This window comes from Rhinoderma darwinii, chromosome 7, assembly GCF_050947455.1.
Source record: "Rhinoderma darwinii isolate aRhiDar2 chromosome 7, aRhiDar2.hap1, whole genome shotgun sequence".
In the NCBI taxonomy this organism is placed as follows: domain Eukaryota; kingdom Metazoa; phylum Chordata; class Amphibia; order Anura; family Rhinodermatidae; genus Rhinoderma; species Rhinoderma darwinii.
The window spans coordinates 113,843,730-113,860,169 of NC_134693.1; the positions used below are offsets into that span (position 1 = coordinate 113,843,730).

The 16,440-nt window shown below is 38.1% G+C and overlaps 1 protein-coding gene across 1 annotated transcript in view; it reads right to left on the reverse strand.

Moving 5' to 3' along the window:
- Nucleotides 1-7,313: 7,313 nt before the first annotated feature.
- LOC142658107 (sodium- and chloride-dependent GABA transporter 3) overlaps nt 7,314-16,440 on the reverse strand; it is a 169,901-nt gene continuing 160,774 nt past the window's right edge. Inside the window, exons 12-15 of the mRNA XM_075833854.1 lie at nt 16,311-16,413; nt 13,919-14,019; nt 10,701-10,871; nt 7,314-9,442 (exon numbers count right to left, since the gene is read on the reverse strand). Coding sequence (XP_075689969.1) covers nt 9,290-9,442; nt 10,701-10,871; nt 13,919-14,019; nt 16,311-16,413 — 528 coding nt within the window. The 3' untranslated portion in view covers nt 7,314-9,289. The remainder of the gene's footprint in view (nt 9,443-10,700; nt 10,872-13,918; nt 14,020-16,310; nt 16,414-16,440) is intronic.

The window sequence follows — 16,440 nt, forward strand, 5'->3', positions numbered from 1 at the left end:
GTTAGTTTTCCCAGTCTGTCTTGCAAATGGTCCCTTAGTGTTTCCCGTTCCAGTTGTTACCCGTGCCTTGTTCCCTGTTCCTGTTTCCCGTGCTGTGCCTTTAATATCTAGTCGTGCCATGTCCTGTGTCATCTGCCTCGTCCGGAGGAATCCGCCACGTCCTGTGTCATCTGCCGCGTCCGGAGGAATCCCCCACGTCCTGTGTCATCTGCCACGTCCGGAGGAATCCGCCACGTCCTGTGTCATCTGCCTCGTCCGGAGGAATCCGCCACGTCCTGTGTCATCTGCCGCGTCCGGAGGAATCCGCCACGTCCTGTGTCATCTGCCACGTCCGGAGGAATCCGCCACGTCCTGTGTCATCTGCCGCGTCCGGAGGAATCCGCCACGTCCTGTGTCATCTGCCACATCCGGAGGAATCCGCCACGTCCTGTGTCATCTGCCACGTCCGGAGGAACGCAACCTGCGACACCTGTGTCATCCACCACGTTTGGCGTTATCTGCTGCACCCATCTCCATCTCTGCCAGAGCTGCGGCCACTGTCTGGACTATCCAAGTGCCCTTGTGCGGGACATTGTATCTCTGGTGTTTCCTGTTGTTTGGCCAGCTGCCTTCCCGCTACGGCGGTACGGCCTAGTGGGTCCACTAACCCGCTTCGTGACAATGTGTATGGGCTCTTAAGAGACTCCATTTTTTTTTACTTCTGGTGTCATATACGCAGGATATCTAAAATACAGTACTTTAATAAGAAACTGAATATTACTTCCATCAGTGTTTAAAATGAATACAATGGGGCAGATTTACTAATACCGTCTAACTTTTAGACAGCATAAACATAGACAAGACAGTCAGAAGATGCACCAAATTTATCACAGTGGTGCATGCTGTATAATAAATTTGGTACATCTTGCTACACATGCTAGATACCTTTCTCTACTGTACGCCACCTGTTGGTTGGCTTAGTATATGCCATTTTTTGCGCAAAAAGTTTGCCACGTTTTAGGCACACAGTATCACATTTTAAGCCATGCCTATTTTTTACTAGACCACAGTCCTTTTCCATTAAGCCACACTATCATGTCAAGCACAAAGCAAAAAGTGATTATAGAAATATTTATGGGACATTTTGAAGAGAAGCATTGTTTACTATAGAGGAGGAGGGTAAGGCCTCACACACATGTAGGTATAATGGATCTGCTTTGTGTGGATCTGTAATATAGCATCTATAGTCTGCAATAGGTTGTTCCTCGAATTTTATACAGAGGCACACAGAGATATATTTTTCCAATTTCCATTTAACCATTAAAAAGATAAGTGCCATGTAGCATTGCGTTCCATATTGTGGAAGTATTCTCCCTTCGAACCATTCTAAAAGTAGTCATCCTTCATCCTTAATAACAATAGATAACATATTGGTCTAGGTTGCTGCAATAGCAAAGGTATTGTTAGTAGAATATTATTGGTACTGTACTGATACAACAGACACCAGGTTAACACCTGGCACCTGTTAGCAGCTTCCAGCAACTTAAAATATATCTTTATGTACTTACAGTATATATGGTGGCCGAAACATGGGATACATTTTACACTTGGGTCGAAACATGGGATAAAAGTCAACTTTTCACGTATGGTTGGATATAATTTAATGATATAACTCACTAGAAATTCTTGAAAGTGAACGTTTTTGATTTTTTTTACAGTTAAACTAATATAAAACGTATTTATTTAGATTAATAAAAATCCCAGAATCCTTCTACTTCATTGAAAAATCACAGTAAAATTGTTTCTACCTGAGACCACCATTTTAGTTATAAATTATTAAAGTAATTCGAGCAAATCATACAATAACCTAAAAGAACATTTAACATGTATATTTGAAACATGTTTTTAGACAGTAATATATTTTCTATGTTGTTATTTTATGTACAAATACGGTATAATCCTGTATTGATTATCCAATTGCCTATTTTAATTCAGAAGTCTTTATGGTTCCCATCTAATGTCTATAAAATATATTTGTATTATTCTAGAGACATGCAACTTCTATTTTAGATTTACATTTTTTGAACCCATTAAAATCAAACTTTATTTTTTTAGGTGAGTACAATGTAGGCACAGTTGGTGTAATCAATTTTATTCTGTATTTGGTATAATTAGATGTTTGATGTGAGGCCAATTTATTTAGGCACCATGAATGCAATATTATTAGGTCCGCTATGTCTACACTGTTCAATGAGAGGTCTTATAGGCTTCTCTAAGTACTCTTCACTGCTGGTTTTTTTTTTGCTTTTTTTTATATGTTTATTATAATAGACCCGGGGGTCTACATGGATCTGAGAGTTGGCTAGGATTAGTATGGATGAGCATTAAGAGTTTACAAGAGCTTGTGCTTCAAGTCAAATGTTCTTTATCTCTTCTTCAAGACATTATGTTCTAATTAATAAAAAAAAATATTTTTAATCTCTTTCTCCCTCCAAAAAAAAATCAACCGTTTTTGTCAGGATTAGAGCCATACCACCAAAAAAAATAAAAAATAAATGTTGAACTTATTTATGGTCTACAATTTGAAATGTCTGGGATTTTCTTGCTGTCTCCAGATTATGACATGCCATGGATCTGCCCTGTTCTCTGTTTAAATAAATCACTTATGTGCTGGATCTTCCAATTACACGATTGGATCTTGCATATGTTTTGGGTGAAATTTAGCGTTTAGAAATCTCTCTAAAAATCTAATTTTTTTCTCCTTTTTTTTATATATATCTGGAAAATGAACTGGATAAGAATGTATTTTTTATTGCTTTTTGTAGTAATAATTGATATTATTTTTATAATAAGTATTATTATTAACATTATTATTACAATTTTAGAATCCATCAATAAAAAAATTATGTAAAACAGCATGTAAAGGAGCTCTCGCAATTATTGCTGTAATTTAGAAAAAGCAAAGCACATACTCTAAAAATGTAAAATTTTTACTTGGCTATCAAAGATGCAGTTTTTGGCGGCCCAATTATGAATGTATGCGTTCTTATTAAAAAATGCCTGAATATGTTATATCTGAATTGTTTTTCACATTTTTAAAATGACTACTTATATTTTTAAATTAGCACAAATTTGACATTTTTGTGAATATCAATGTGCAAATTCACAAGTGAGGGGAGGCTATAAAAAACAATCTAGATGGACACAATAAGGGTATGTGCACTGAGTGTTTTCGGCCGTTTTTCGGAATATAAACGTACAAAAAACGGCCGAAAAATCGGAAGCAGAACGCCTCCAAACATCTGCCCATTGATTTCAATGGGAAAAACAGCGTTCTGTTCCAATGGGCTATTTTTTTACGCGGCTGTTTTAGGAAACGGCCGCGTAAAAAAACAGACGCGAAAAAGAAGTGCTGGACACTTCTTGGGGCGTTTTTGAAGTAGAAAACAGCTCCAAAAACGGCCGTAAAAAACGCATCGAAAATAGCGAGTGGCTTAAAAAACCTTGAAAACAGCTCCGTATTTTCAGATGTTTTTTGCTAAGCGTGTGAACATACCCTAAGGGTATGTTCACACGCACTGTTGTCAGATGTAATTTGGGCGTTTTATGCCTCGAATTACGCCTGAAAAAACGACTCCATTACGCCTACAAACATCTGCCCATTGCTTGCAATGGGTTTTACGATGTTCTGTTCCCACGAGGTGTTATTTTACGCGACGCTGTCAAAATACGGTGTGTAAAAAGACGCCCGCAAAAAAAAAGAAGTGCATGTCACTTCTTGGGACGTTTTTGGAGCCATTTTTCATTGACTATTGAAAAACAGCTCCAATAACTTCCGTAAAATACACAGTGAAAAACGTGAGTTCCTACAAAAACGTCTGAAAATCAGGAGCTGTTTTCGCCTGAAAACAGCTCCGTATTTTCAGACGTATTTTGCGTTTGGGTGTGAACATACCCTAACAGATCAGCAAGTTAAACAGAACATGAATATTTGCTATGATTTTTTTATTATTCCTGTAACTAAGCTATCTATGCTTTTCGTATAATATTCTGGTTACTCACCCATTCCGACAGTAGCTATAAAATTAGAGTTTTTATTTAATGAATAATATAACATTTAAGATAGTAATAACTTATTCGCATTTTTCTATGTATTTATAATATATTATATGTTTGTATATATAGCTTTGCATGATAGACATTATTTCTCTATATGTATCTGCCTTTAGATGGTCTTTTTTAAATGAATATATTTAGCGTGTTAAAAAAAATATGTATTCTTTTTCATTATAATATTCTTTCATCACAATAAAAAAGAAACATAATTAAAGATAACATAATGGTGTGAATTCTTTTACAAAGCATGACCTGAGTAGCTAGTGAAAAAACAAAATGCCCGAAAAGGTTTAATACCTCTGGAGTTTATGAAAATAATTGCCACGTTTAAAGGGTTTATTCAGAAATAGAAAAACATGGCTGCGTTATTCCAGAAACGGAGCCAACCTGTCCCTGGGTTGGGTGGGGTATCGCAGTTCAATAATATTTGAGGAGAATGGGGCTGCAATACCACACAGTACCAGATGTGGCTCTCTTTTTGGAAGAAGGCAGCCATGTTTTTCTAATCTTGGATAACCCCTGTGAGGTTAAATTAACAAAGCCCCAATTCCACCAAGCATATACATTCGGTTTGGTTACACACGATTTCAAGTTCACATCATTCAGCAGGAGGGAGATAAACATTTGCTAGACACCTCTGGTGCTGCTTTTTGGGTTGCAGAGGTAGTGGTCACAGCCAGGCCCTCATGTCTAAAGAGGCTCTGAAAAGTTCCTGTGCATACGCCAAATGTATCAGAATGCGTCGGACCAGAATGCGTCGGACCAGAATGCGTCGGACCAGAATGCGTCGGACCAGAATGCGTCGGCATCTATTTTTTTTCACTGTATGTAAAAGCGTAGTAAACTATTCCATACAGAGGCATACAGTAAAAAAAAACTTTATGTATACCGCATGGTATATATTTTTTTTACAATGGGGGCCAATGGAGATGTATATCACTCTATGCCTATACAGTGGCATACGCCATAGCCTTCTGTCGGAGATATACATCTGGAAATATTCCTGACATATACAGTACCTCCAATGTAAAGCTTAAACGCAGTGTGAAAAGAGAGCAAGGGTCAAAGCTTCCAGAACCCCACTAATATAATGTGTGCATACCTGTATATAAAAATAGCTTCAAACACTCAAAATACGGGCCCCAGAAATGTCTTGCTATACTTTTGTATGCTTATGTTTTTATGTGATTATACTATTTTCTATTTTGCAGCTGAAAAACGATCTTTAAATCTTTTTTTCAAAATAATATTTAACAAACTTCTATTATGTAGCCTAGAATGGATTAATATTGCTAATAATATCGTATTTTTGTTTTCATATAAATGTTGTTCAGTATTTTATAACTTTAATGTCATTTTCCGGGCCGGGTCCAATCGGCCATTCTGGTATTTTTGACAGCAAGACTAGCAAAGTATGCAGCACCAACTTATTCTCAAAAATACTATAAACGCGACAGAATCAAAGTCAATAGGGTCTGTTGTTGACCGTTTGGATCCATTGGAAAATTAATCCGTCACAACTTCGTGGCTTGGGCTTTGAACAGAAGTCATGACATTAGCGTGAATAGAGACTGAGCTATAGTTTGTTTATAAAAACGCTCAATTCTAATAAAAACAATATCAATGGAAAAAGATACAAAATGTCATATTACTGCTATGTAAGTCTATAACACTGTATCATTGTTTTATATAAAAAAAAAATAATTAGCTAATGAAGGCTTATTATGTCATGTGAGACATTATGATGTCATCAAAGTGAGCTTATCACATTTCTAAGGGTATGTTCACACGGCTTGTTTTCGGCAGTTTTTCGTGCCGTAAACGCTCGAAAAACAGCTGAAAAATCAGAAGCAGAACGCCTCCAAACATTTGGCCATTGATTTTAATGGGAAAACCGCATTGTGTTCCGACTGAGTGTTTTTCGCTGCGTTTTTTAACGCGTAAAAAAACGGCCGCGAAAAAGAAGTGCAAGACACTTCTTGGGACGTTTTTGGAGCCGTTTGCCATACTCTATTGAAAAAAGCTCCAAAAACGGCCGTGAAAAACGCAGTGAAAATCGCGAGTGGCACAAAAAAAACTTCTGAAAATCAGCTGTTTTCTCTTGAAAACAGCTCCGTATTTTGAGACGTTTTCGAATCTGCGTGTGAACATGCCCTCACAATGCACTCACCCTAAGCCAAATTCTTAGTTTAAATCATGGTTTAATTTAAAAATGATTTAGAAATTAAATTACAAAATCGGCACATAAAATCATTCTGCACAACACAACAATGTAAATGTCAAAACTGTGCTTATTATCTTATCAAATATGATTATATTATTTCTATCCTGTCTTGACATTTCCATACTATATAAAAAACGACTTGTAAGACAGTGGTTGGAGAGAAAAGACTAGAAGGGAAGCAAAGCATTGCTATAATAGAAGGGTCTGCAGAGATTGCATTGGCTTTAGGACTCCTACTTCTAGGGGGTCGCACAGACCTACGTGTAACCTAAGAAAACGCCAAAGGGTTACATTTGACGCATTGTAATATTGTAATTTTAGCTTTGGCGCAATGTTGTTTATGGTATCTATCACTCACATTCAACAGCAACTCAGTCATGAAATGACATCACTACATGTAAGTCTAAATTTTCAGTGGCAGTTCTAGCTGGCTGGACAAGTTGAAGGCGATCTCCAACTAAAATATTTTTTTTCCAAACAAATCCATTGCTTATATAATACACTCGATTTTGGGGAACTCGCCTTTGCTGGCGTGATAATCTACATACAACAAAGAATGTTTGATATTTATTCTGATATTTATTCATAGCAATCTTAAAGAGGGGTTCTCCAGGACGTCAGAAGCACATAATCTAATTTCTTAGTATAGTCTCTGTCACAGCGCTCATTTCCTGAACCAGTGCTAAGAGGGCAAATCCTTTTATATTTCCACATTTGTCATGGTCTTTGGTAGATACATTGCTATGTATGTACATATTTCTAAACCAACCATAGATAAAATATAAGTAGCAACACCAAGAGCACCCTCCACTGCTGCCACAGGCGTACATGGAAATCATAGGCTCTGTATAAAAACTACTCAGAGCTCCAAATTTGCGTTTTTAAAAAAAAATGAATTTAAAGAGGCTCTGTCGCCGGTTTATAACTGCCCTATCTTCTACCTAATCTAATAGGCGATTTAATGTAGATAAGTAATGTGGTGTTGTTTTTTAAAAAAAATATATTTTTTACAAAGTTAGGGCCAGTTCACACAGAGTTTTTTGACACGTTTTTTGGCGCGCAAACCGCGTCGGAAAACGTGCCGAAAATGCATCCCATTGATTTCAATGGGAGGCGGAGGCGTTTTTTTGCCGCGAGCGGAAAAACCGGCTCGCGGGAAAAAGAAGGGCTAGAGGTGATGTCCGGTCATTCTCCCGTCGCTTGTGTGAAAGAAATATGGGACTAAGTGACAGCACAGCGTGATCTCGCGAGCTCACGCTGTGCTGTGCAGTAAGCTGGACATGAATGAAGAGAAGTGTATGACACTCATAACTTTGTCAAAAATAAAAGTTTTTAAAAAACGAACACCCCATTACTTATCTACATTAAAGCGCCTATTTGATTAGGTAGAAGATAGGGCAGTTATGAACTGGTGACAGAGCCTCTTTAATGTCCACCATTTCATTTTTTTTGTACAATATTCTGTGCTGATCCAAATCTCCTGCATTCTTTCACACAGTTATAGAGTCACATGATAACATTTTAGCTGTTTGAAACTACCACTAGGGGGAGCTCACTGCATATGGACGTATTGAACTGCATATAGCTAGTTTTGAATTCAATGAAAGATGTATATACCTGTATGCAGTACTCTACCCTTAGTGGAGGCTGCAGTAAAACTGTATAATAACTGTGTGACAGGAATCAGGGAAAGTATTTCACTCACCACGGGCCACATAGCAGTCATATCGAAGGTATGACACTGTTAGCTGCTATGGCCTGGGAAATCAGCACTTCGGTTTAAATTGTGGAAAAAACGATATTAAGAATTTAGAACATGTCCTGTGCGCTGCTGTTTTATTAATAATCATGTAGTGTCAGGTCCCATACACAGGACCGGATTTTCAGCTATCCCGATATACTCTCCGTAAATACGCATCCGTTGTCTTTCGTAATTCATCTGTATATATGGAATGGTGTCTGTAAATACGGTCCGTATTGCATCCGTATATACTGATCCGTCAAAAAAAAAGGGAGGCTGCAAATGATGTCACCAACAAGTTTACGGATGCACATCCTTAGCCGTCCGTATTTACGGAAGCGCTCATAGGCTTCTATGGGAGAGTCCGTGCCATAATTACGAACAAGAATAGGACCGGTTCTATCATTTTTTCAGCACGGACAACACATCAGTAAAACTACTGAAAGGTGGCCAATAGAAATTAATGGTTTCGTAATTACGGATGAAATATACGGTCGTGTGCATGGGGCCTCAGAGAACCCTCATTAAATTCTCCCAATCCCAGACATTCTTGAAGGCCAATGTTATGTGTAGAATTCCATAAGGCATTAATAAGAAATTGAATTGATTTAGATGTGCATTAAATACAGATACCTACTTTAGTATAAACAAGTAATATTATACAAAAAGACATAAAAGACAGAAACTGTTTAGTCAAATAGAAACAAATAGTACAAATCCCCAAATATTAGCAATTAAGTGTCCTTTTCCCTTGGCAAACTGATAAACGGGTAAAACTATGGGGCCAGTATATGAATAGGTCACAAAAATATTAGAATGATCACAGAACCAGTAATACATGAAAACAAGCTTGTTCGTAGGCATACATTACCAGCTGGAATGGTCATAACTGTGTACATTAGAAGAATATCCTATATAAACACCATGCTTCATAAAATCCAAGTATAAAAATTTTACAACACACTATACATGTGTCTATCGCTCTATAAAACATGGACCAGTATCACAACATTACATAAACTTGGCACTAAAAAAACCATACAATACTGTTTTATAATCAGTCACTTATAGAATAATTAAAAAATCACTTTAAACATTATACAATGTGCACTTTGAAATTAAACATGTTAAAATTTGTGCGAAACAGGTGAGCCTCTATTAATTCGGTGAAATAATATTCTTTTCATATTCTTATTTTACAAAACAACAACAGTCAAATAAAATATCCCTTAGAAGTGTGTTTCTTTTTCTGTAATGGCCGATATGGCTCCATCATCTTTAAGCTTGGCGTCACAGTCGTTTATAGCATTTGTGCAGGCGGCAGTTCCAAGCTTTCCTCTCATTTTTAAGTCCGGGTTGGGTAATATCAAAGTTTTAAATCGCTGCAAGAACAGAAAATATTCTTTCAGAAAATATTATTTCACTTTTACATAATACTCTACTACTATAATACTGCTAGTTTCATAATATGCCTTAATAGGCGTCAGAGCTCTGTTTTTCTGATCTACAACTCCAAATCTCCTGCTTCCCTTCCCACAGCCATATATTTAAACAATAAAATTCTCGTTCCCTGAAACTGTCACTAGGGGAAATTAACTGCAATTAATTAATACATCTCTAATTGAACTCAATAATAAATCTGTATCCAGTAAGAGCCTGAGCTCCCCATAGTGGCCACTTCTGGCAGCTATAATTTTATAATTTAATTCAATGGCTGTGTGAAGGGCTAGCATTTGGTTTGGAGTCGGAGAGAAATAAGTCTATGACATAAATCAGCAATTTGTTGTGCTCACATTTTAATGGTGCATAGTTGAAAATCCATATGTACAGAATTCAGGCTAAAAAATAAATCTAAATATAGTGGCCCACATTTACTAATGCTGTCTAATAGTTAGACAGTGTAAACTTAGACTAGGCAGGCACAAAATGCACCAAATTTATCACAGGGGTGTATGCTGATGCTAATTTTGGAGGATCATAATGGATAATGGCGGGTTCTAACAGATCGGCAATATAAGTAATGGATTATGTCAATAATGGGAGACATGACGCCAGTGTGACCAAAGCCTTTTTAAATTTGCATACACATAGATATGTAGAGAGACTAATAGAAGGAAGCCGATATCCAAACTAGTGGACACTCTAAACTGGTGGCCTCTAGAAAAAGGAGAGCATTTCAAGTCACTTTATAGCGTTCCTATCAGGTTCTCCAATTTTCTTAAATCCTTTAAAAAGAAAGGGCTCGGACATGAACACATTGAGAGCTGCCTAAGGTCCAAGAGGGATCATAGAAAGGAAAGGAGTAAAAATATTGTATACAGTGAACTAATACTGTGAAATCTCTTCAAAAGACCAACCAAGTTTTTCTGTGAGAGTATTTAACCTCTTCCTTGAGAAAACCCAACCTCCTAGAGGACCATTTTTCTAGAAAAAACATGAATACCCAATGTCCGTGTGTGAACAATTGTCTTGCTGCCTAAATGTAGATAAATTAGCAACTTTTACCCTACATTTTCCAAAACCCTCTACAGAAAAGAACCATTGACTTTATATGAAATAAACAATGAAATACATAATCCCTTAGAAGACGATATTTCTGAACATTAGTATCTAATCTCATGATCATCTTTGGATTTTTACCTCTGATATGGTTCCTTCGGTCTTCCACACCTTAATTATGATCCACAATGGAATACAGACCATAGATGACAGAGCCATCATCCACCCTATACCATAACCCCACGGTGGGTAGGTGTATACATTATTGTATTTTAGAGGCTTGTATTTCACCAAGAAAAATATAAATATGCTCTGTAATTAAAATGGAAAACACAATATATTATAAAACATACTTCATGGAAAAACTAGTATTTTTTTATTTTAGGTGTGAAATCGCAAATGCCCCAATTTCCTTGTTTGACTCTCTAATGTCTTCTAGGACTGTATCCAACTTTGATACAGTCCTAGAAGATATCAAAAAGTCAGACAGGGCAATCGGGGCACATACAATTCGCAGTGAATTTATTTGGACCGAATCGAATTATGGCATAAGAAATACCTCTAAAGTATCTCTTAATGTCAATCATAGGCTTATTCAAACCAACATGCTTCATAGAATATATCATTCTCTCAGGCTCATTTGTAAGACTGAGAGACGAGAGGATTCCAACTGTCCACGCTATTCCCAAAAAGCATTTTTTTTAATATTATGTTGCAATGCCGCAGTCTTGAATCATATTTGAAGGATGTATACAACTTGATTGGGAATAGATGTTCATTAGATGTCTCTTCTAACCCAAAAGTGGATTTTGGGAAATGTTACAGCTTTCAACTCAGCTCAGTTGAAACCAGTAAGAAAATTTTTAAAGCTTTGTTTGTGGCCTGACTGTAAGGGTCCTGTTACATGGGCCGTGTAAACGAGTGTCGATCAACGAGACCGCTCATTGATCAGTGTTCGTTTACTCCTTTCACAAGGAGCAATGCATGAGGATGAGCGATTGTTACTACGATCACCCGTCCCCATACATTTCTAATAGTTCATGCTGCATAAACTATACAATCTGCCAAATGCTCGTTCATTGGCTATGATCGGGCAGTGATCGGGAACAAGCGTTTATATTAACGCTTGTTTGCCCGATAATCGCCCATGTAAAATGGCCTTTAAGAACAAGAGTCTGGCTCTCTGATAAGGTCCCAGGTATTTCAAAGTTTTCCATGCCAGTGTAGTATATTATGGAATATGAGAAAATGTGTCACCCAAAGAGGGACCAATATGAAAAGCTTTAAAAGCAATGAAAACAGTGGACAGGATTAAGTTATTAAAGGATAACCCCCCCCCCCCCACCCATTATTTGTTTTATTTTTCCTTTTGGGCCATTCTCTCTTATGCGGAACGGTGAGCGATGAGGAGGGGCGTTAAAAGATGTTGATTTCTCTGAGTATTAATTTAAGGATTGTTTCATTCTGTAATATTTGTATGAAAAATAAAGATAAAAAAAAACTGCCCAAAAAAAAAAAAGGAAAATGTGGGTCTTTTAATTTGTGAATACAGCCTGTACATCTGTGCTCGGAGGGTGCAAAGCTCAGCTAAAGAGAGATACGGGCCAGTGCTTCTAAATAGTGAATGGATCTACCCAGCACTCGGCAGTATGCCACCTAAAGGAATTGTTCACTAGCCACATTTCCTTTAAAAATGTCACAACAAGGAGGCGACCATCCCCAGCCGGTCTGCAGAGCCGCTTCTACATCTAACAACTGGAGCTAAACAGCCCTGGATCTCAGACAAAAATATAGCAACCAGAGTATGGTTCAATTACTCCTTCACTGTTTTGGGGGCAGTCATAGTCGGCTTAATAAGACATTTAAAAAAAATAAACAGCATGAAGTTGACTTTCTAACATACTAAGGCTGAGTTCACATGGGACGGATACGCTGCATAAAAGTACGCAGCTTATCCGTCCTGCGCGCCGCAGTGAATTCCGAGCGAATAACCGCACCAAACTGTGGTGCAGTTTTTCGCCTGGAACGTTCGCTGCGGAAAACTGCTGCACTAGTCTCATCCCAGGAGACAGCTGCAGCCTGTAATTGGCTGCAGCGGTGGTCACCTGGTATGAAGCGTCATCCCAGGAGGCCGACCTTCTGACGTCATCCAGGCCTGAATACTGGGATGACGTTTCAACCCATGTGTGCCGCTACAGCCTATGATTGGCTACAGCGATCACATGGGATTAAACATCATCCCAGGAGGCCGTGCTGGAGGAAGGAACACAGACTTCTGGGTAAGTATCGGCCTTTTTTTTTTCTGAGTTGCGTTTTTTTCGGTGAGATCGCTGCAAACCCGCCGCAAAAAAACGTAACAACTGCTATTTGTTGCGGGATTTAGCTCCCCAATAAATTCAATGGGGATTTCCTGCAACAAATAAGCAGCGTTTATGTAAATACAATTGACATGCTGCGGAATAAATTTCCGCAGCGCAGGTCAATTTGAGCGTTTTTTCCGCTCAGTATTTACGCAGCATGTGGACGAGGTTTGTACAATCTCATCCACTCTGCCGCAATTCCACAACGTGTGGAAAAGCCCTTAGTGTTTTAATTCCATACCATTTTCAAAATCACTGCTTGCTATCGTAAATGGAAACATTCTCGTTTGCATTCAAAGGCTGGAATCCTGTCTTGATCATGTCCAACTGATACAAGGGATAATTCCAAGAGAGAGCTCTGATACACTTAATAAACAGAGCACAGTATCATGAATTGAACATGATTAGGACAGGTTTTCTTTTTTAACGGCTCTTGAGAGCTAGAAATGCGTCAGAGGGGAAGGACGCTTTATGTAATCTGTCCACTTTATGTTGCTCAGTTTTTCCGCTGGCTATTCCAAATAATGGAAATGTATTTGTACATTCCACAAGGAGTACTGATCTTTTCCTCCTGAATAAAAATGTTTCCATTCACAGGCAGCAAGCAGAGATCTTGAAATTTTACAGGAATTAAAACACACACACACACACACACACACACACACACACACACACACACACACACACACACACACACATATGTTATATATACACGGATGCAGCCATCTTTAACTTGACTGTGATAACTTGCTGCAGCGTGATACCATACAACAAAAGCCATTGAAAAGTAATTGAAAAAGTCAAGATAAGAGATCTAGCCATTGTTTAAAAGTCAAGGTAAAGACAGCTGCATCTGGAAATATATATATAATAACATTGACACCATCTAGTTTCAGGACTAGGTAGAATGTATTTAATAATCATCAGTAACAAGAAGTATACAGAAAGCGGGGTGTTTGATTATAATATAAAGAGAACATTATATACTAATAAACTTACAGCACAAATTCCAGGGGTGAAGAACATCCAACACCATTTAATTAGGAAAAACGGACGGTGTCCAATCATGTCTTCAATATTGTCATAAAACCGATTGCTTCCTACAAACAATATATAACAAAAGTAATATTAAAGCAAAACACTGGATCTCATGTAACAACACAGTGACAAAGAAAAAAAGTATATTGTTCCCAAAGCAGCCAATCAGAGCTCAGCTTTAATTATCTCAACTGCACTGGTAGAATAAAACACAGCCAAAATTGGTTGCAATGAGCAACAATGCCACATAGTACATGAGGCCAAATAGTCAAGGTACAGTTGTGAAATACATACACTCATTGGAACTATTCCCCGTAAACATGGGTGAAAGTTTTATTGTTTTATACATTACATTCCCGCACTGATGCTATCGGCTCAACTTCCTATAAGGGCAACAACTGCACTATGTTTGTACTGTATCTTCTCCATTTGTTGGTGTGAGTCTAGCCTGGGGATAATGGTTCAATCGCCCACTATAAAATCATGCTGGCGTGTCAAATGGCATCCCTTTTAGGGATTTAGGCCTAGTCTTGGTTCTATTGTAGTATTGTATAATAAATACATTTATTAATAAAATAAAATAAAGACACACGTTTAATACATGGTGTTTTTATATATATATATATATATATATATATATATATATATATATATATATATATATATATATATATTTATAACAACATCACCAATACAAAATAATGTATTGTACAGTAATTATGCTATAGGACCCTCTTCTGTGCAAGTTTCTAAAAATCACAGTACTGCCAGCCATATCAGGGAAGTAACTCTAGCAGGTGAAGAGGTTGCGATCGCACCTGGGCCCTGAAGCCTGAATGGATCCACAAGTTCCCTCTCTCCCATATAAGAAGACAAGTATTATAAATGATGTGTTATGGAGGGACTTAATACAGATTGTGCATTGGGGCCTATAAGCTTCTGATACTCACCTCTCCCGGCTCTAGCGATGAGTCCCGAGGAGCGATCTTTGTTTAGCTATGATTTCTATTGCTATTTAATTCTATTCCTGACTCTGATTCTGACCTTGACCTCGGCCTTGTTCCTGGATTAAGCTCCTGTATCACCCTTTGGATTTGTTGTTTGGTTCCTGTGGTTCTACTCCTAGTATCGACTCCTGGCCTGACTCCTGACTACGGTTTTGTCTCATCCTTTAAGCTTGCTACTTCCGAACAACTAATCCGTTGACGACCCCTGGCTACGTTCCTTACTCCGCTACAGTGCATCTGTCACCGTGACTATTCTAGGGACTGCAACCTGCGAATCCAACTGGGAAATTTTGTTCTTCCTTGCAGGGGTTAAGCGTGAGGAACAGTGAGTTTCCTTAGATTCTGCACCCCATTCTAGCCAGTGCCAAACCGATTGCAGCTTAGAGGTTCCACTTCTCTGATGAGAAACATCCCAGCTCCATGTTGCGCCTCTGAGCCATATTGTGGCAAGTGCTGAGTCTTATAATATGGTTATTAGATTTGATCTTTATATTTTCCACATATCTATCTAAAAACAATGATTACTTAAATGGACTCTAACTTTTCAAACAACAGCATACGTGATAAATATTAACTTTGTAATTTACTTTCTCATAAAATTTTGTTGTTTTGTCCATGCAAATTCTGTGTGAAGTTACGGTCACTAGGTGTCTCCCTTCCTGCAACCTCCTGTTGTCAAGCAAAATCCGTCCCTGGTTACAGAGCATAATTTACGGTCTGCAGAAGGTGGGGGTGTCACTTTACTGCCTGTCCATACATGTCATGGAGAGCGGAGGGGGAGCAGGAAGAAGGAAGCAGAGAGAGACTGAGTCAGCAACAGACAAGCTGCATACAAGTCTATGGGGGAGGGAGCAGGAGCAGAGTGAAAAAGACACAGGCTGATGGTAAGATTTATATATCTACCAGCAGCTACACTGCTCATTACTGCTGTATAATCTCCTCCATGTTGCTGCAACTTCCATGTATATGTATGATAGATATAGGGGAGAAGGATTCTCCACTTCTATGTGTGCTGAGTAAGACATGATAGCCATTAGGCTCTGTTCACCAGCTCAGAGATAACAGAAAATCAGATAGAGCCTGCAGAAGGGAAAACTGCTAAATAATGCCATATACAAGTCTTATAATGGCCAGAAGTAGTGTTACTCCCCATATACACACATATGACACCTTATTCTGAAAAGTCACCTGTAAAGTTAGGTACGCTTTAAATAAATTAAATGCTTTCTAACATTTTCTGCTGACAAAAATCGCATTATCAGAATGTGAAGATTTAGAGTGGATAAAGATAATTAGGTCAACACATGCTGGATCATATTCTGTGAAATGAATGGCATAGAGCTTACCATAAATCCAACCTATGCAGATACATTCAAATATTGCAACGAAGAGAAGACACATTCCACTAGCAGCATACGAATCAAAAAGTTGAAAGACATACATTCCTCCCTAGAAGACAAACAGCGGGAGAGTTCT